The following is a 22,053-nucleotide window of genomic DNA, read 5'->3' as shown; positions in this document are numbered from 1 at the left end:
AAAAGTCAAATCATAGAGTAAAGGCAGGTGAACAGGTTCTACTCTTTTTGGTCAGTTTCTGGTGTTTTGTGGTGGAAAACTGAGCATAACATGTCAGCCCTGATACCCATAGACAGGTTAGAAATGTTTTTAACAATTACATTTTTTTGTCAAGTTTGCATTTAATTGCCACTCCCTGCTCCTCACAACAAGCTTCCATTCCCTCTGTCACAAGGGGATTTATTGCTGATTTAAGAAGAAATCGTGAACCCTGTTACTTTATTTGGCACTTAATAGGCACTTACTATAGTCGTTATTTTATTTCATCCCTGTTGAGATGGGAAAACTCGTTTTTTATTAAGTTGAACATGTTCTCATTTTGACAATGTTAAAATAAGGTGAAATCAATGTTGTTGTTTTTTACCAAGTTACACTTCTCAAAAGGCACCGAGTTGGTGGAACGACCCAGCACATTTCCTTAAACTCATAGGACATGAATGACTGTATAAAAATCAACCTTGCATGCAACAATGTGCATAAAACGGGCAACTTACAGTAGTGACATCACCTCTGTATGAAGATAAAACCCCTAATCAGTTACCTGACCTGGGAGCCGGGTCACTTCGGGATGCAGTTGATGGCAAATAAAAATAACTATTAAGTAAATACATTGGACAGCTACAGAATTGTGTTTATGAGGAAGTACACAGACGTAGACACAATTAGATAAATACAGTGATATTTAGCCCATGGTAGTTGATAGATGCAGCCCTGTGTAGAGGTGCAGTATATCAGCCCAGCATATGGGTGAGGGAAGATGAAGACGTCAGAAACAGGTCTCATGGGTCGATTATGGCAGGAAGGAGGCGGGACAGAGGAGAGGATGGAGGTGAGGGGAGCAGAGAAGGGGAAGGAGGAGAGGGAGGAAGCAGGAGGAGGGGAGGGGAGGGAGGAGGGGATAGAGGAGAGGAGAGGAGGGGAAGAAAGAGTTGGATAGAGGATGGGAAGAGGGGAGGAGAAGGGAGATAGGAGTGGTGTTGGCAGCCATTGTGTGTGTTGGGCTGTGACAGACATAACGACAGCGGGACTGAGGGCTGAGGACAGATCCTTCACAAGGCTGCAGCATTACGCTGTTCCTAGCGGGGAGACATCCATGATGCACTCCACCTCTTCTACCCCACCCTCTTCTCCATTCTCTTCCCCCTCCTCTTCACCATCCTCTCCTCTCCCCATCCTCTCCTCTATTCTCTCCCCCTTCCCTCTCCCCCATCCTCCCCCACTCTCTCCCACATCCTCTGATGTCTCTCCTCTCTCCATCTCTCTTGATTCTGTTTCAACCCCGCTCATCCTATCACTCTCTCTCTCTCTCTCTCTCTGTGTTGCCTACCCTTCCCACTCAATCATACATTGCCTCTGCCTTTCTCTCCATCTTCTTTCCCCTTCTCTTCCCTCTCCCTCTCTCTTGTCCCACTCCCTGTCTTCAGTGTTATCTTCTCTTTCCTTCCCCTACTCTCTAGCCTCCTGAAGATTTGATGATAGTGTTAAATGATAGATGAGCTCCACTTGATAGCATATTCGTGACTGTTTGAAATCTAGACTTTTCTGAGTCCCTAAAACAACTGTGTGAGTGGATGACTGTGTGTGGGGTGGATGGGTGGACAGTGGGGTTAGGTCACTTCCAGAGATCTACCCTCTATTGATAAGTGTTTATAACAAACAGGCCATGTAATTTGAGACAGAGAATGTGACAGTAAGTCTATAGTAAATCCCTTTCCTGCTCCAAACTGCCTTTTGAAAACCTTTCTTTACAGGGTTAAGGTTTCCTCTACTACATGTGTTGTATATGTTTGCAAAGGAACCGAAATGAAAGGAAAATACATCATTATTTGATTTTACAAGGATCACATTGTAAATATTAGGTTTGGTGAGTAACACCTATTAATCAAGTTAGTTTAGACAGTCTTGAGTATTACTTTGATATGAAACTATAAAGGTTTGAGTCAAACCACATCAAATGTATGATCAGAAACACAAGTCATTATAAGATTATGTATTTAAGGCTGATTACTCATCACTCATAGTGCAGGGTTGTCCACTCAATGTGCTCTTACACATTTGAAATGGATTAGCTTTATCTGTTTTCCAGTCTGTTTGAAGGGTGTAGTACTCTCTTTATTCATTGAAAATGTAATGAGCATTGAAATGAAAAACAAGATTATGTAGCTGTGCTTTGTGACAGTGTGTGTTTAGTGTTTACTGAGTGTTTGGCTTCAGTGTACAAATTGTCATTCACCCTGCATTCATTTGAAACACAAGGCCAGGCCAATCATGTAACTGCAGTCCTGAGTTCCAAGGTTTATCATATAGTTGCAGTCATCAGATGAATCTCAAAATGTTTCATTATAATTCCACTGACTGTTGTGAATTGTGGAAACAGCATCTATTTTAACACCTATGTTTTATGTGTGTTTGGGCGTGTACTGTTTCTGAGTGTGTAGGGTTGTATGTGTGTTTGGAGTGTTGGATGTGTGTGGACGTGCCTAATCCCCACTGTGTCTGATGCTTGATGCTCCCATCCGTTCATTCTGTATGGTTAACAGATGTATGGATTATTGCTGTGGAGAGGGTTTGGATTCACATGTAGATCCTGAGAGCTGGCTGTATGTAGCAACGGTCATCAAAATTGTTAAAAGGTTTAAAAACAATTCTAATAAATGCAACAGTTGAACAATAGATATAATATTTCAGATATTAACTGAATTATAGCACATAAAACATATTACTGGCACAGACAAATAATGAATGGAGTTCAGGGATTCTGGTGGGAATTCAGGTATTCAATTTATTGTACAATTTCCCTTTTTTATGCACTCATACAGTGCATTCGGAAAGTATTCAGACCCCTTGCCCTTTTCCATATTTTGTTACATTACAGCCTTATTCTAAAATTGATTAAATAGTTTTTTCCCCTCATCATTCTACACACAATATCCAATAATGACAAAGCAAAATATCACATTTACATAAGTACCTTTGGCAGCGATTACTGCCTCAAGTTTTCTCCGATATGACGCTACAAGCTTGGAACACCTGTATTTGGGGAGTTTCTCCCATTCTTCTCTGCTGATCCTGTCAAGTTCTGTCACGTTGGATGGGGAGCGTCGCTGCACAGCTATTTTCAGGTCTCTCCAGAGATGTTAGATCAGGTTCAAGTCTGGGCTCAAGGACATTCAGAGACTTGTTCCAAAGCCACTACTGCGTTGTCTGGGCTGTATGTTTAGGGTCATTGTCCTATTGGAAGGTGAAACTCCACCCCAGTCTGAGGTCCTAAGTGCTCTGGAACAGGTTTTCATCAAGAATCACTCTGTACTTTGCTCCTTTCATATCTCCCTCGATCCCGACTAGACTCCCAGTCCCTGCCACTGAAAACCATCCACACAGCATGATGCTGCCACCACCATGCTTCACCAAAGGGATGGTACCAGGTTTCCTCCAGACGTGACGCTTGGCATTCAGGCCAAAGAGTTCAATCTCGGTTTCATTGGAACAGAGAATCTTGTTTCTCATGGTCTGAGTCCTTTAGGTGCCTTTTGGCAAACTCCAACCCGGCTGTCATGTGCCTTTTCCTGAGGAGTGGCTTCCGTCTGGCCACTCTACCATAAAGGCCTGATTGGTGGAGTGCTGCAGAGATGGTTGTCCTTCTGGAAGGTTCTCCCATCTACACAGAGGAACTCTGGAGCTCTGTCAGAGTGACCATCTGGTTCATGGTCATCAAGGCACTTCTCCTCCGATTGCTCAGTTTGGCCAGGCGTCCAGCTCTAGGAAGAGTCTTGATGGTTCTAAACTTCTTCCATTTAAGAATGATGGAGGCCAATGTGTTCTTGGGGACCTATAATGCTGCAGAAAGTTTTTGGCACCCTTTCCCCAGATCTGTGACTCAACACAATTCTGTCTCGGAGCTCTACGGACAATTCCTTGGACCTCGTGGCTTAGTTTTTGCTCTGACGTGCACTGTCAAATGTGTGACCTTATATAGACTGGGGTGTGCCTTTCCAAATCTTTTCCAATCAATTGAATTTATCACAGGTGGATTATAATCAAGTTGTAGAAACATCTCAAGGATGATCAATGATCAACCACCAAAAATGTGTCCTTTATAGGCCTACCTGCACTCACCTGCACTGTCTAGACTGGCTCATTAATTACTTGTTGCTGTCACGTTCTGTTGCATAATTCATCAAGTATTTTTTATTTTTATTTAACCTTTGTCTAACTAGGCAAGTCAGTTAACAACAAATTCCTATTTACAATGACGTCCTACCGGGGAACAGTGGGTTAACTTGTTCAAGAGGAGGAGGACAGATTTTTACCTTGTCAATTCAGGGATTCGATCCAGCATCATTTCAGTTAATGGCCCAACACTCTAACAACTAGGCTACCTGCCACCCCAAGTATGTCAATAGCAGGATACCCTCGGATTAAAAATCAACACACTTGGCTCCAGATTACATACTTTACATTGTTTGCGACATCAAACATAATATCACTATAATCAGAGTGTTCATTTTCAGAAGAGGCTTTTATTTCATTTGTAAACATTTCAACTGTATTAAATTCTAACTTTTTTCAATTCCACAAAATATGAACACCCATCAAAATAGAGGTCTCTTTCTTCTCTTTCTTGTGATGTAAGTGTCTAGACGATGCGTTAAATCCCCGACTAAACAAGCGTTCTTTTAGGTGCAATGGAAAGACTGTGTATTCCATTGAGCCCATTTCAGCCATTACTGTGGTGTGTTTGACACGTCATAACAAACATTTCCACGGTCGTAACGTTAACGGGGAAAAACGACAGGCACAAGCAAGAGTATGAAAGAGTCACAAGAGTAAAATGAAAGCAATCAATCCAGCAAAATGTAAGTGACAAGTGGATTTTTCACTCCTCAAACACAGGAAATAGATCCTCAGGTGGGCGGGGCATGCACATGTGTGTATGTGCTGGCTCGCATCCAAAGTGTTGCTCTTCTGTCTCTGCCTGCGATCATTTAGCATATTTTTGGCACCTGATGGTATTCTAAAGGTTCTGTAATGAAGGCTCCACTGGTAAAGAGTTTTCAGATGTAAACAGCAGTCAAGACATCGCACAGAGGGACACAAGGCAATGGACACGAAGGAAATTATTTATCTCCTTCTCTCTCTCTCTTTCGCTTTCTCACTCTGTCTCTCTCTGTCTCTGTCTCTCTCTCTCTCTCTCTCTCTCTCTCTCTCTCTCTCTCTCTCCAGGGGAAGAGGAACAAGCCTGGTGTGGAAGCAGCCAGCACCCCAGATTCAGTTCAGATTCGTGGCCGAGGGGAAAACAAAGCCATCAAGTAGGTGATGGGGGGGGGGGGGGGGGGTACAGCACAGCTAACTGGGACTGTCAAGAGGATCAGAGGCAAATACCTGGGTGTGCTCAAATAAAAGGCTAAAACACTGAATCTCGCTGAGATATGGAGGGAAAGGAACATATTTAGCAAGGAAAAGGGCAGTTGTGGTTGTTAAATAAGCGTTTCTTGATAACTCCTCAAAGTCCTTCCTGTGAAAACAAAAGGCATAAATGACAGCATACTTCATTTGACAGGCTTCAGATAAAGAGCATGTTAAACTCCAGTAAAATTAGGAACTACATGATGTGTCCCTGAACACTCAATGGAACTGTAATAATGTCTTACTGATAAAGGGAAAGGGGGATACCTAGTCCGTTGTCCAACTGAATGTATTCTACTGAAATGTGTCTTCTGCATTTAACCCAACCCCTGATAAGCCACTAGTTTACTGTCCAACTGCAGTTACTTTATTTTACAGCCTGAATGTGATTACCTTGGCTGAGTTTCAGATGGAATTTGCACTACATCCAGAGTTTAAACCTAAAACCAATGTTCTACTTGGATTGCACTAAGGTACCCTTTATCTCAATGCCTTGTAAAGTAAAATAGTCAGAATCACTTAAACGAGCACTATCTCTAATTTTATGCGTATCATAGTACATTTATAACTATAGCCCAATCCCAATAAAAAAAATGTATTTGATGTCCACGTTACCTGCAGCAATGTCTTGATGATATATTCTAGTGTATGACTGTTTGTTGTTAACATTGCAGTCCTGACTGACGGGGGTCTCTGTCTCCAGCTAACCCAGCAGTCGTGACTGACGGTGGTCTCTGTCTCCAGCTAACCCAGCAGTCCTCTCCCTCCTCTATCACCATACCACCTGTTCTCCCATTCTCCCTTTCATCACTCTCCTCCCTGTTTTATTTCTCCCTTCTCTCTTTCTGTCTCTCTCCCTTTTTCCAAAATATGTTTTATCTGTGTAACCAACCTTTGTTGTTTCACTTTGATTTATAACATACTGTATATTACTCTGTGATTGACGTTGAATATATGTTTAACTCTTTCACTGTTTTCTAATCCCTTGTACAGAGGAAGGTATAATCTATTCATTTGTCCATGAGTCTGGATGCTGTGTCAGCTCACAGAATAGATGATATGCTTTTCCCAAACCCCATCCCCTTCAGACCGATAGACTTTTTACCGATAGACTTTTCACTTGTTTTCCTACTTTCTTTTCAAAGACATACATGTTTTCCTCTGAAACTCTATTAGGAACATTATAATGGAATTACTTTTATAAATGCAGGGCCAGGGCCGGATTACCGAACGGGCACGTGCCCCTAGGCCCCTGACCTCCAGGGGGCCCCTAACCCAATTTTTTTTTGTTAAATTGGGGGGGCCCCAGATAGAATACGATATCAAAATGTGTGGAATTGCAGTTTGGGAGTACAGGCTAGACAGATCTGGGCAGACAGGGGGCAGAGACCAGCATCTTACCTCGGTGGCACTGTGTGGAAAATGGGCAAATGAGGTGGCAGTTGACGATTTAATGTAGAATTATGAATCCCTCCTATGGAAATTTTACATTTTTCTCTTGTCAACTTTATATTCACTTCAAAGGACCTGTTCAACAAAGTTCTTGATATAGATTTATTACCCATGGCTCTCTGGTCAGAAATGACTCGGTGTCAGAAATGACAAACAACTTTTAATTTACCGGGCAAATCCTTCTCCTTTTATTTGCAACTTCGCTCTGCCATGCGAGCATATGATGTCCCCTGGGGCAAAACACAACCAACTCACCCCCTCCGCAACATTTTTGAGAACCGGCCTAAACCCAGGGGACTGTTTTCTGATCTATACTTGCATTTCTTAAAAGCATTTTAGAAGCCCCTGCCAATCGACCTTCATTCACTGAAATTAACTGATCTGTAAATCTCTCTTCTAGAAATCCTAATTATCAGAATATCCATTTTAATTTTGTCCACAGATCTTATCTTACCCTGCGCAGACTATTCCAAATGAAAATGAATCCAACCCCGAAATGCTCTCTATGCCTTCAAGGTGCTCCCGGTACCTGTGGGTCGGTGCAACTGTCATGTGGTGGGAGGTGTGGGTGGGCACAGTGGTCCTGTGGGAGAAGGTAAAGGTTTTCTCTCTGCACCATGGAAAAATGTGTTGAAATGTAGTAAGTTAGCTCATTTCAGAAATGGGGGCCCCCGGAGGTCGGTGCCCCAGGGCCCCTACCCCTAATGTGGTAGTCCGGCCCTGTGCAGGACCCACTACCCCTAATGTATTTCCCAATTATTTTCTACAAATATTAGAGGTGTATCTCTATTTCCTGGATTGACATTTCTCTCATTCACCTATTAAACTAAGGTTGTTTCCCTATCCTGTCTCTCCAAGAAACATCCTTCACTTTGCTCCACTGTGATTGGCTCTGCTGCTCTGACCTATCTTTCTTTCTATCCCTGAAACTCCTCCCTCCTACTCCACTGTGATTGGCTGTACTGCTCTTACCTGTCTCTCTCTCTGGCCGCAGTGATCTAGACAGGGACTTTTGGAATAACAATGACAGCAGCAACGTGCAGCAGAGATGGAGCTCCTACCCGCCCAAGGAGTTCCTCTTAAACATGTCCCCCTATGCCCCGTATGGAGACCCTCGCCTCACGCCCAAGTGAGTCTCGGTCGCGGCTGGTAAGGGACCCCTCTCTCTGTGCAGGGCTGTAACGAAGCGGGGGAGCCAAGCCTCTCACATTGAGTTCTGTGCCCCCGTACCCCCAACCCTCCACAACCCCCTCAGACTGACTCACTAGAACAACACGACATTCTAGGAACAGACAAACATTGCACACAAAATATGCATCCAAAGACACAGTACATTGTCTACATAGGAACATGCCACCCTAGTCCACTTGCATGCATTTCTCTCTGCCGGACATACATGTAAGAGCTACATGATGCGCAAAGTATGCGCTTTATATTCTACACAATTAGCTCATTTGCCAAACAGTAGCTCTGAACCCAAGGCATAACCTAATGCATATGTCCTGGTAAAGGTCATTGCTAAGGTCAAATGTAATAGCCTAAGGGGGCCAAACAGCATTATTAAGTGATGTTATCCACATAACATGCACATCTTACATACAGTATCTTCTGTCTTGGGAGAGTTCCGTTGATTGGCATTAGTAATTCCTTTTGCTGCAGCCAACAGGGTCTGAAAGGTAAAGCTATTTAGTATGCATTGTTGGTCATGCAGAACTAGATTGAGTTGTACAGGGCTGCCACTAGGATGTTTCTACTTGCCTCACCTTAGAGGTGACTGACATCAGTATAGGGATGGCCAGGCGTGAGGTCAGCCTTGTCTCCCTCCAGCCCTCTGATCTTCATCTCAGGTGCGTCGCAAATTTGACCCTATTCCCTCTGGTCAAAGGTAGTGCACTACATAGGGAATAGGGAGCCATTTGGGATGCAGAGGGGGTTGTCTCTAGTGGTGTTACCAGGACAGATCAAATATTAATTGGATGGAGACACTAATAGATGCAGATCATGTCTGAAGCTGCCCCCCACCATAAACACTATAAACACACTATTCATTATACTAGCCTTTCCCATCTGGACACATGAATATGTAACAGGAATCTTTAAAATACACACAATATAGACATACAGAAACGGAACATACTGAAACGGAACATACTGAAACTGAACATACTGAAACTGAACATACTGAAACTTTACATACAGAAACTTTTACCTAAATGCCAACATTTACCTATATATCAACCAACCAACCAACATTTGAAAAGCCCCCTATTCCTTACAGCCCTGCCAGCCTCACTAACCCTTAACCTCTAACCCTTCACCTCCAGCCCATGGAGTGCTACCATGGAGACGGACAACCCTCAAACCATCTGAGCAGAAACCCTTTATAGATCCCACTCACACAGCCCAATACCCACCTTTCCACTGAAACCAACCAACTAACCAACCATCCCCTAATCTTAAGGGTATTAACCGTAAACCCATTGCCCTCGGTTTAAACCGGCCCCTCAGCTCTGTCATCGAGGGTTGACCGTTGTTTTGGGCTTTTGCTCCTAGTTTTTGCTGTTGTCGTTTTTTTGTCACATTCTATAGGAGTCCTGTGTTGTTCCCTAATCACCTCTCCTCACTCTCGTTGTGCCTCGTGGTTTTGTGTCACTACCACCACCACCACCACCTCCACCACCAGGTGCTATAAGGCTGCCTCTCCTTAGTCAGACCACCTGAGCCCTCTGGACACACCAGTTACTCTATAGCTGTACAGTACATTAATCACTAAAGGCTCTAATGTCATTGATGTTTTTCCTGCACTGAGAAAGTCATTTTTTATTTTATTTTATAGCTTACCAGAGAAAATATAAAGAGGGGGTTTATTCTCAGTGGGTGTATTGTCTTTAGAGTTCATGGGCTGTGATACAGTGAACCTGCTAGGATCCATTGATCCCTTTTTGAGATCCAGTCAAATGTTTGCCCTTTTCACCGTCATGTGACGAGGTCTTGAGCAAGGGATGGGAAGCCCTGTGCATAAGCTAAATATAACTTACATTAAATCTCCCTAAATGGTCAACTCCATCCCTACCCCTACCCCATGCTCACTGTAGAACTGTTGCAGGCTGGACGTACATATCCTCTGTCTAAAGTGTTTCCCCTCTCGGCCAGCAGCTGTGTTCTCTGACTGTGTCTTGTGTGTCTCCACTGAGTGTAGTGACCATGTAGTGAAACTGTCTCGTCTGTCTGCTGTTGTCTCTGTGACGTTGTCTAGGTTACGGCTGCTTGTGCTGCTCTGGGTTACGCGGGAGAGGAATGAAGTGTGTACTCAACAGATTCACTGTGCTGATTAACTGCTATACACTACAATGTATTACTAGAGGCTTTCGAGCCACTCACTCCAACAATGTCATTACACACACCATAATCTTTCAATCAAACCTATCTGTTTCATTTAACGTTGTAGATCCTACTGTACATAACAAAGTAGATCAACTGTTTCTTTTAAAATGGAAAGAGGCCATAGATAGCTTACATAATTCAATGATCATGACCCCCTCAGTTTTATTGCAAACACCATGAAGTCCTTGATAGAATAATCCATTTGGTCATGTATATTTAATGTGCAGTATAAAGGAAAGCTGCAGAATGGCCAGTCAGTCTAACTGACAGGTACTCAAATCACAGCCAGCATCTGTCTGTCTCAGTCCTTCTGCACCCAAACACACACCACTCTGTCACTCTTCCCATCTGGTTCAGACAGATATATACAGTGAATCTCAGCCCATCTCCCTCCTGCTAACCCAGCAGCAGCACAGCATTTGACTTGCTGGATCCTCGCGGCTGGCTGCTACTCCTCTGTATTGGAAACCTGTAGCTGGATTGATAACACTACCCCATCCTAATGTTATTCTGCTGTGTGGTTCACTTTCCGGGTTGTTCTACCTCACTGATGCTACTGTTACTATCCACCTCTCTCTCTCTTTCTCTGTCTCTCTCTCCTCCGTCTGTCTCTCTCTCTACTTTATGTCTGTGTCTGTCTGTCTATCTGGTGCCCCCTGTCTCTCAGTGGGGTGGAGAAGGGGGATGTGGGCGGGGCTGGGTGTGGGAGCGGGGCAGGTCCCAGTCGCAGTGACAGCGTGAGAAGCATAGTGACGGGGCTGGGCCCTGGCAGCAAGGCTGGGCGCTGGCAGACGGTCCAGAGCCACATGCACGCCGGAGGCCTGAGGCCCAGAAAGTGAGTGACATGAGTGAGATGGGTTGGCTGGGCATGAGGTCACGCATGGGGGGGGGGGGGGGGGGGGGGGGGTATAGCTGAGCAGCACAGAGGCATGGTATGGATGGTTTGGGGGACTGCAGTCAGAAGCAGTAAGGCTTATATGTGATATATGCTGCATTCGGAAGTGCAGAGATTTATGAAAGGAAGAATGGATGGAAAGAGGGAAGAAACTATTGAAGGAAATAATGAGCTGAAAATGTGAGTGCTTGTACTGACATTTTCTGACACATGGGAATATGTTGTCATGGTAAGGCTCTGTTGACTAAAGAGAACATCCTCTCTCACAAACAAATACCAAAAGTTACACTGCTTCATCACTGTATTAGACCACTAAATATCTACTTTTTTATTTGGAATCTTATAGCAGGGCCGTTCTTAAGACACCTGAAACTCTCCTCATGTACACTCTTAGAAAAAAAGGTACTATCTAGAACCTAAAACGGTTCTTTGGCTGTCCCCATAGGAGAACCCCTTTGAAGAACCCTTTTGGTTCCAGGTAGAACCCTTTTGGGTTCCATATGCAGTAGAACCCTTTCCGTAGAGGGTTCTACATGGAACTCTAAATGGTTCTACCTGGAACCAAAAAGGTTTCTACTTGGAACTAATTGGGTTCTCCTATGGGGACAGCCAAATATTCCTTTTTTTCTAAGAGTGTATTACCATTTTAACACTTTCAGTCAAAATCCATTTCCCTCTTTACCTGCCTTCTTCACTCCTCTACTTTTTACCTCCTCCTAATCAAATCTAACTTTTTCCCCATTTCTGGTCTGTAATTGGTTTCTAATTTAAGGTAGCCATGTGTGTCTCTGTTTCTGCTATAAGATATGTCTCCCTCTCCCCTCTCACTACCTCTACCCCTCCTCAAGGCTCTTTAATTACAAATCTCTCAAGGTTTTTAGTCAGTTTAATTGACTTTCTGGGTAGGAGATATCTGAGAAGCCCTCCTTAAGTCAGCAGGGGGAGGATACAGGCAGCAGATAGAAGGGCAAATAGCCTGCCTGTCCATTTGAATGACAGGGTAGGTAAGTCATTTACTATACACGCAGAGAGACAAATGAAATATCTATTTGCAGTTGAATGTATTCAACCTTGGACAATAGAGGTATTGAAATAGTAGAGAAATGTACAGTGAAAGAATTAGGTGTTGAGCTTGCAGGTATGTGGGTAGGAGCTGTAAAAAGCCTAAGACAAATTTATGACACAGGAGAAATGTATTTCTGTGTGAATTGGACTCCCAGATGTCTGGCTGGCCCTATGCCACGTATTCCATCCAGATTTATTGATGAATCATTCTGTCAGTTATGACAAAAATATTTGTTGGACTATAAAATGAGGCGCATACTGCAGCTGATGTGGCGCATACTGCAGCTGATGTAGCGCATACTGCAGTTGATGTGGCGCATACTGCAGCTGATGTGGCGCATACTGCAGCTGATGTGGCGCATACTGCAGCTGATGTGGCGCATACTGCAGCTGATGTGGCGCATACTGCAGCTGATGTGGCGCATACTGCAGCTGATGTGGCGCATACTGCAGCTGATGTGGCGCATACTGCAGCTGATGTGGTGCATACTGCAGCTGATGTGGCGCATACTGCAGCTTAGCACTGAATGCATCATTGTTGGAGGAGCAGAGTGGAATTATTTTATTGAAAGACTTTTATTTGATGTTGCTATCTATGACCTGCTGCTTTCATAGATACACTTCTATCTCTGAGTCACATTTATTATTTATATTGTTATATTTTTCTCTTGTCACTGATAGCTTGTAAGCGTATCCCTATCTTTCATACTTAATGCATCCATCCATATTATTTCTTCCCTACCTCATTCTTTAGATTCTTTATTCCATATGAAAGGTCCAATGATAATACTTTGGATGAGATGAGTGAGAGGGATGATTTAGGCAGTGGTGATACAGGTGAACAGAGAGAGTGGGAAAGCATGATACTGATGAACTTCAATCAAACCAACCTAATGTCTTATATTATATACAATCCAATCAAATCTGATGGCACTTGTAGATTTTCTGGAATGTTTAAAGCAACGTCCGTACACTCATCAAATGTGCTGTAATCGCTATTAGCACATTCCATAAGCCCATCCCAAGACACTTCCATACCCACTGACCATTCATATAATGACTGTAACACTCATTCTCACTAACCACAGCCCATCTTCAGTCAACACATTGTCCTGAGCTGTATGTGAGCTATCTGAAAGGCCATGTGGGAAGTGGGGGGGGGGGGGCAAAATGCTGAAGTATGACTGGTATTAATCTGGTCCACAAATCCCTCCCCTCGGGGGCCTGCCTCTGGTGCTCTCCAGTAGAATTACTACAGCGCTGTGGAGCTAGCCCAGGGCCCACTGAAGAGCACAGCCAACACAGCCAAAGGCTGTAAATCCTCCAGCGCTGCACTAGCCTAAGACAGAGGCTGTTTAGCCAGAGCTTACAGTAGTCATGAAGGGCAGAAATTGAAGGGGGAGAGTAGGGAAGCACTATTAAACTAGTGTAAAAGCAGGTGGATGATTAGAAAGACAGAGGGGTTTGAGGGAGGGGAGAGGGTTGTTTGATCAGAGGAATGGGTTGAACTGGTGGGTAAGGCAGGCAAGATGAATAGAGCTAACAAAGACCTGTTGACCTAAGAGAAGCAGCATAGTGTGAGAGGTAGCTAGGAGGCTAGTGTAATGTCATCATGGGGTAGAGGAGGACAGATTCATGGGATGAAAAAAAGATGGATACAAAGGAGGAGGAAGAGGTCAAGGTAAATCAGGGAGAAAAGTGACATGAAAAGGGTAAGAGCAGTGGATGGAGGAAAATAGAGATAAAGGCTGTTAGCATCTGTTTGGTGTTGGGCTGAGCACTGTCAAAAACACAAGCCTACCCACAGACTGTCAGACACTCACATACAAGCATCTTCTACAACTGTATGACTACTGCTAAACTGATTTAACCTGACAATGCTCTATTTCCTGTTTTTCATCTCTCCATACCCTCCTTTGTCTATGTTGAACTCTCTGGGCCCGTCCTCATTTTTGTTCCCTCTGGTACTTGTATTGTACTCACACCATCACTCTCCCTCTGTATCTCCTATTTTCCAATTATGTATCTCTTCTGTCTATCTCTCTGGTTACCACTATCCTTCTCATCTGTCCCTCTCCTTCCCTCTTCTCTCACGTGCAACCCCTGCAAAACCCTTGTTACCCTCTCTTCCCTTGCTACTCTGTCTGGTCAGTTTTGGGGACCCCTCCCTCTCAGCCGCCTCTACCCTGGAGCACATTCCATCCTCTGCAGCAGCCCGTCCTCGTCCCCTGGTGCGACAGCAGAGTCTCCAGCAGCCTCTCAGCCACCAGCCCCCTCCAGGCCCCAATGACCCCCCAGCCACCTCCCAGAGCCTGGGCCAGCTGCACACAGGGCCCGGGGGCGGGGGGCACCGGGGAGGCCCGCGGGGGGTGCGGGGGAGTCCGGCGGGGACAGGTGCTTCCCGGTACAGAGGAGCAGGAGGAGGACGCTCCAGGTCCAACCCAGGCAGCTGGGACCACATGATGGGACAGATCCGCAACAGAGGACTGGATGTCAAGTCTTTCCTGTGAGTCTGCTGATCTGGGAATGTTCTAGATTCTGCTCTTGGTTCTATTCTGAACCTGTCTGCACTGTCCTCTGTCTGTCTCTATGGGCTTTCTTAACCTCACTGTGTTGTCCTTATTATATCAAATCTCCCCCCTTCTCCTCAGGTAATAGTCCTAAAGAGTTTCATATACTGTAAGATTCACTCCCAAAATGCCAAGCCTAAGCCATGTACTATAGCTGTAATGACATATTTTAACTTCTTGTCTTTGGGCATTACTTTAATATGTTGTGTAATTGATGCATTGTTCTTGGTTACTCTGTCTGTATGCCCTTCAGTGTCTTTAGTGTCTGTCATTATCTTTGCATAGGTCACACTTGTCTACCTGAGGGTAGGGGACAAACTATTTGAGCTAATAATTATGCTGCAGCTGCATACCATACTCTGAAGTCTTTACTGTGTGTGTGTGTGTGTGTGTGTGTGTGTGTGTGTGTGTGTGTGTGTGTGTGTGTGTGTGTGTCTGTGTGTATATATATATATATCACATGTATAGCCTGTGTGCATCAACATAGGTGCAGGGGTTAAGCAGCAGCATGTAGAAACTCTACATTGCATTGATCTCCTGTCTACAGCATCATTACTCCCACGATGGACTGTCACTATTAGATAGAGAGAGAGATAAAGGTAGAGAGGAGTAGTGTGTGAAAGATGGAAAGAGGGGGTATAGGATGAAGGTTAAACCCAAGGAGACGAGGAGGAGTTGTTGAGGTGGAGAGAGAGTTCAATTCACTGTGTGGATATGGATGAAAACCAACCACTTCCTAATTCAATTTAGCTATAACTTTTACAATATTCTATGATAAAGCTAAATGTGACAAATGTACCACCAAATGTACCACTAAATGTACTTTTCACCGTACACTTTAAGGTTCCCAGAATAATTAGTCATCAACCACTGTACAAAACAGTAAAACTTTTATTTGTATTACCCTGCAGTCAGCAGAACTTCAGTACTTCACAGACCCCTCACAGCATATTGGAGAGAGTAGATCTACTGTAGGTGGAGGAGCGATCTGGAGGCCAGAATCTCCTGACACATTTCATGGTGTCACCGATTTTCCAATGAATCTGGTATTGAAATGATTGGCTGGGGATGAACCATTTGTTTGGTAAACAAAACATTGATTCCTTCTCCTCCTGTGTGTGTGGACGATGATGGATGTCTGAGGCTGTGTAGGGCAGCCTGCGGACACCCCGAAACACCCTGCCCTTCACTTGAGTCTCTCTGGCCCATTAACACAGGCCCCAGACCAGTGACCACCTCACTGAATCATCGCTCAATAAAGGCAGGGCAGATATGTGGAACATGGAGGGAGAGGTGGCCTTGCCCACAGTCCCTGTAAACATGATTCTTTCTGGACTGGGACCAGGCTCTGAGGGATGGGAGGATGGGAAGAGGTGGAAAGAGCTAGGTAATGGAAAGATCTAGGCAATGCGGACTGTCTAATTGTTATGATTTTTTTATATTGCGGATATGCAGAGATACAGAGAATGAATTTGGGTTACTTTTTTCTCCAACATTGTGACCTTCCATGATAGAGCTTTGCTTTGGTGTGGATTTAGGCCTATAAATTCATAGGAGTTGTGTTCCTCTATTGTATTCACCTTTCCTTATTGTGTTTCTGTGCTCCAATGGAAAGTCTGCAAAACTATGAGCAAACCAACCTTTGTATTGAATACATGGAATTGGATTGTGATGATACCGATGAATGAATCCTGCACATAATGTATTTTTTTTTTCATCAGGAAGGATATTTGATTTAACGTGAATGAAATGGTTTGGTGAACTACCACCTTGGATAGTACTTTATTTTGATCATCATGATTTAGTGACTGTAAAGAACGTGTATTGATCTACTTGGATTTTAAAACACAGACAGCATTTCTGGTTTGTCTGCTTCGACTCAAGACATCAGTATGGTTGCGTTAATCTTTTTGCAGGCGGTCGTGTTCTTTTGATAAATGTCATTTTGAGAGAGAGAGAGAGAGAGAGAGACTGTAGAATGGCAGAAATAGAAATTACATGAAAATAAAATATTTGGGTCAAAGATGGAGGGAAAGAGAAACTGCTATAAGAGGGAGGAAAAGCACAAGCAGGATGAATGCTAATACATTTTTACATCGTGATGAATAGCTGTATGATGCACAGACTCCATGTGTCATTTAGGTAGCTGGACATGGAGCAAAACATCTTCAGCCTCCTCACAGACTGCACTAAAATATGATTACTACTACTATTAACTACACACTACCAGTTTGTCCCCCAAAGACAATATGTTGTGATATTCTTGTGCAGGAAGACCGAAGATGATTAGAGAACAGTGAGGGTCAGAGTGGGTTTTGTTGAACAGGGGTCAGGAATGTGTTATGTAAAGGCCCTGTGAGGGAAGGAAGAGAATGATGGAAAGAGTTAGACAGGACAGGGTCCAGGGAAACAGTGACTCACCTCACAGCTTTACACAATCCGGGGAAGAGGATCCCTTAGGGGAAGCTGCGTGTGTGTGTGTGTGTGTGTGTGTGTGTGTGTGTGTGTGTGTGTGTGTGTGTGTGTGTGTGTGTGTGTGTGTGTGTGTGTGTGTGTGTGTGTGTGTGTGTGTGTGTGTGTGGTGTGTTGTGTTGAGTGTGTGTGAGTGTGTGTGTGTGAGTGTGTGTGTGTGTGTGTGTGTGTCTGTGTGTGTGTGAGAGAGAGAGAAGGAGTGTGTGAATGTTTGCTTGTTAAGAGCACTGTGTGCCTGGCCCTTTCAGACTTAAGCATACTTCAATATGACTAAAGCCTGTAACACGGTACACTTCCAAGCTCACAGAAAGTAAACAATCTGTGTCTACAACAGCTTGGGTTCAATTAAATGTTTTAAGGATGAGGTTTTGTATCAATCCAAGTGATAATATGTAAATGTTTCACCAATCAATATCACCTTGACCTTCCTCTCCTCTTTACAGTTTTTTGAACTACCTGTCTCTACTCTGTCTCTGTACTCGTTGTGTGTGTGTGTGTGTTGTTGTGTGTGTGTGTGTGTGTGTGTGTGTGTGTGTTGTGTGGAGCAGCGAGGGGAAGATGGTTGTTCTGTCTCTAGCGATCGGGCTGGCTGAACAAGATGACTTCGCCAACCTCCCAGATCTACAGGAAGCACCAGCATGCCAAGAAAACTCAACTCCACCGGACAAATCAAGGTACCAGCCAGCCTACGAACAAAAGAGTGAAAGGAAGAGAAAGAGAGAGAGTGTGAAACAAAGAAAGGAAGAAAGAAAGAAAGCGTGAGTGAGTTGGGAGATAAAGCCCTGGTGAAGTGAGATAAGAGAGATTGAAGGAAAATAGTTGGTGTAGACTTCTCAGCAGTGTGTGTTATGTTCAGAGGTTCAGAGCAGATCCTTGTGGTCCAGTTTTGAAGCTGCTGTGTGATCGGCATGATTCACAGTGAGAGGGAGCCTATAGCGACCCAATGGGGACGCTGTAATTGGATGTCTGACAGAAGCATCTGATTGGTTGGTTTCAGTGTCTTGCTGCTGTGAGAGTCCGGAGTTAGTACATTAGTATCAGGATTAGATATAGTCACTCTGAGAAGGTAGCAGGAAGTAATGAGCTTTATTACATATTCAACAAGCTTCTGCTCACCATGTCTCTGATCCCAGCCAATCAACCATTCCCCAATTCCCTCTCATGGTTGAAATAGGAATTAGCAGGTAATAACACTAGAATGTCCTTTCATCAAGTGTTAACTATGTGTCTACATCCTGTCCCACTTCATTGGTCCTAGCCTTACCGCAACGTGTTTGTTTACTTTTGCCATTCTAAGTCAGCTTTGGCTTTGTTTCCTCAGTTTTTCCAGCTTTCCTTTTTCATGCTCCCTTGTTCTTTTCATGATCCCTCTCATCTTGCCTCACCCTGGTTAGCCTGTTTGCCTCCCTCTCTTCCTCGCCAGCTCGAAGAGGGTTTGATCTGCATTCCTCAGCAGGGAGCATGGTGGGGGCGGACTCATTATTCAGGAGTGTGGTCCCCCCGTGTGAAATGCCTGTCTAAAAATATGCTAACCCTTCTTCTGCCACCGACTCCATATGCATTCCCCAACAGCTGTCAGAGACAAACACGCTAACAGGAAATAGGAACCAGAGCAACTCTTGTGGTGAGCTAACAGCTAGATAGGCTGCCGTGTTATCACCTAAAACGTTCTCAGGACTTGAGTGCTTTGCTTGCCTCCTGTCCCTCATGGGTAGTGGACTGTACATAAATCCCTATTATTGGGTAAGGAGTCCTACTGTGTAAGATGGTGTAGTAGTGAGTGCTTTTTCATGGTAGCGTTCAGTACATTTCTGTCCCAGATGAGCAATAGAACAGCTCTTATATTCATCAGACGATAGTTCGTTTTCACTGAATTTCTCTGATGTAGACTATTTTGTACTGCATCTTATGATTTCAATACCATTTGTAATGCCTCCTGGAATTTCCACATTTCCTTTGTACTGAGTTCTAAAAGTAACAAAATATGAACGATGGTAGATGGAGTTCTATGCAGCGGTCAGAATACATACGAATTTTGTTCTGAAGGAACGCTATTGTGCTGTATTGGCCTGTGGGTTTGTCCTGTCGTGGTCATGCTAATTGTATTTCACGGTCATGCCACGGTTATGACCTGTTCAGCTTTGAAAAGCCTACATTGCAGTCACGGTGTGGAGGCATGCCTGCATGCTCATCTTCTCCCTCTTCCTGGCCGGATACCTGTTAAACACCAGTCTGTAATCACAGCGATCTGGTGTGAGGCACAACTTGTCTATTGTCCTTCCACAATGAATAACCACTTTCCATCATCATCTCTGTCCATCTCTCAGTCTCTCTAGTTACCCCTGTGTGGGTCCCAGTGGCCCTGCCTTGTCTGCCCCTGCCTTGTCTGCCCCTGCCTTGCCTGCCCCTGCCTTGCCTGCCCCTGCCTTGCTTGCCCCTGCCCCTGCCTTGTCTGCCCCTGCCTTGCCTGCCCCTGCCTTGCCTGCCCCTGCCTTGCCTGCCCCTGCTTTGTCTGCCCCTGCCTTGCCTGCCCCTGCCTTGTCTGCCCCTGCCTTGCCTGCCCCTGCCTTGCCTGCCCCTGCCTTGTCTGCCCCTGCCTTGTCTGCCCTTGCCTTGCCTGCCCCTGCCTTGCCTGTCCCTGCCTTGCCTGCCCCTGCCTTGTCTGCCCCTGCCTTACCTGCCCCTGCCTTGTCTGCCCCTGCCTTGCCTGCCCCTGCCTTGCCTGCCCCTGCCTTGCCTGCCCCTGCTTTGTCTGCCCCTGCCTTGCCTGCCCCTGCCTTGCCTGTCCCTGCCTTGCCTGCCCCTGCCTTGTCTGCCCCTGCCTTGCCTGCCCCTGCCTTGCCTGCCCCTGCCTTGTCTGCCCCTGCCTTGCCTGCCCCTGCCTTGTCTGTCCCTGCCTTGTCTGCCCCTGCCTTGTCTGCCCCTGCCTTGTCTGCCCCTGCCTTGCCTGCCCCTGCCTTGTCTGCCCCTGCCTTGCCTGCCCCTGCCTTGTCTGTCCCTGCCTTGTCTGCCCCTGCCTTGCCTGCCCCTGCCTTGCCTGCCCCTGCCTTATCTGCCCCTGCCTTGTCTGCCCCTGCCTTGCCTGCCCCTGGCCTTATGATGGATCCCAGCAGACTGAAGATGATGGAAATGGATGATCCCTGTGTGTGTGTGTGTGTGTGTGTGTGTGTGTGTGTGTGTGTGTGTGTGTGTGTGTGTGTGTGTGTGTGTGTGTGTGTGTGTGTGTGTGTGGTGTGTGGTGTGTGGTGTGTGTGTGTGTGTGTGTGTGTGTGTGTGATAGAGAGAGAGAGCACACATATGCTGTCAGACAAAGAGAGAAACCTTTGCTCTCAGGTTGCTAGAGAAATGTACACTCACTGCTAAAAAGACAGAAGTATTCACTCAAAGACAAATGGAACCATTCAGATGCCTAGACACATACAGGTCAATGAGATGAATAAATACACATACAGGATCAGATGAAAGGGTGGAAACTGACATTGACAGACAAAGCATATACCCTCCGTCCATACACACACCTTACTGTATATTAGAATAGGATGTCCTTGCATAGACAGGGGGTCATTGGTGGAGAGGGAAGGTTAATCATTCTCTCAAATGGAGAATATGTTCTGCTGCATCCGTGAGACCAGTCTTGTTTATCCCTGTAGAACTGAGTACAACGGAATATTATCTATTTTGGGCAGAGAGAGAATCTTTATTCAGATGGATGGAGAATGATATGCCTTGGCTCATTCTCAGGAGACAGGAGTGTGCACTCAGATGCTTAGAAGCAGGTAATCAAAGCTTCGTGAGAAGCATAAACTAGAGGCAGCGTAATCTCTGTTTCTTTTGCTATGGCAGCTCAATTAGAAACTAATCATAGTGTTACAGCACAACTCTAAAGCCAGTGATAACCAAGCTCTATCCACAAGGAGATGAGGGAGGAAAACAATGAAATTATCCTGGAAGTCATTTGTAAATATTAGTAGTCTGGAAAAAGTTGTGCTGAGAGATTAGTGATGCTCCACAAAGTAGTCTAACCCCAATGTTGTCTGACTCTAAAGCATGCTACTGCAGCTGCTTCTATTGAGCATTGTACTGTTCTCTGACGATGCCATTCTTACAGATATGATATCTGATCCAGAAAGTGTTTTTATTGTAAAGACTCGGTCCAAAGAGTGAATACAGTATTCTGTAGGCTATACCTTAAAGCTGGTTATTGAAGTTGTGGTCATTGAGTCATGCACTGGTGGCTGAGGTCCATTCTGTCAGAGGCCTTAAGCCTCACGGCTGACTGGAGTCACTGGACTGACCCTCCCACCAACATGCAGTAGCTACAGAGTTTTATCATGGCAGCTCAATATCATTACCATCTCAGAAATCAAATCTGCTGTAGCATGACAGTGCTAGCCCCCAGACACACAGACACACAGAGAACACGTAAATAAGGAGCTCAACGCTCCATGCTCTTTGAGCCTGGACCACCAACTCCTAGGAGCCAGAGTTTCTTCATCTGGCCTGTAATCAAACTGAGTCAAAACTTATAATTACTCTTCTGGCTTGGCAACGGTCTCCATGGCCGCCTCTGGAGCTAGCTCAGGGAAACTTGATTGGCTGGGAACAGCAATATAGGTCAGCACAAAAGAGCTATTTTGATAAAATGTCAGCTCTGTCTCAGGAAGTCATTCACCATGCCTTGCTGAGACGTTTGAGTCGGAACACAAAGTTGATTAAAGGAAAGCACAGTTCTATAATCTGATGAAAAACAGTGAGAAATCTGCTTCGGAA

The 22,053-nt window shown here is 44.9% G+C and overlaps 1 protein-coding gene across 1 annotated transcript in view; it reads left to right on the top strand.

The window, feature by feature from the left end:
- LOC115167580 (synaptotagmin-7) overlaps positions 1-22,053 on the top strand; it is a 116,708-nt gene that overhangs the window by 60,398 nt on the left and 34,257 nt on the right. Inside the window, exons 3-6 of the mRNA XM_029722153.1 lie at positions 5,263-5,348; positions 7,892-8,026; positions 14,394-14,747; positions 17,832-17,957. Coding sequence (XP_029578013.1) covers positions 5,263-5,348; positions 7,892-8,026; positions 14,394-14,747; positions 17,832-17,957 — 701 coding nt within the window. The remainder of the gene's footprint in view (positions 1-5,262; positions 5,349-7,891; positions 8,027-14,393; positions 14,748-17,831; positions 17,958-22,053) is intronic.

This window comes from Salmo trutta, chromosome 29, assembly GCF_901001165.1.
Source record: "Salmo trutta chromosome 29, fSalTru1.1, whole genome shotgun sequence".
Lineage (NCBI taxonomy): Eukaryota > Metazoa > Chordata > Actinopteri > Salmoniformes > Salmonidae > Salmo > Salmo trutta.
Note: the sequence above shows the minus strand (reverse complement) of the source record. Positions and strands in the feature narration are given on the sequence as shown.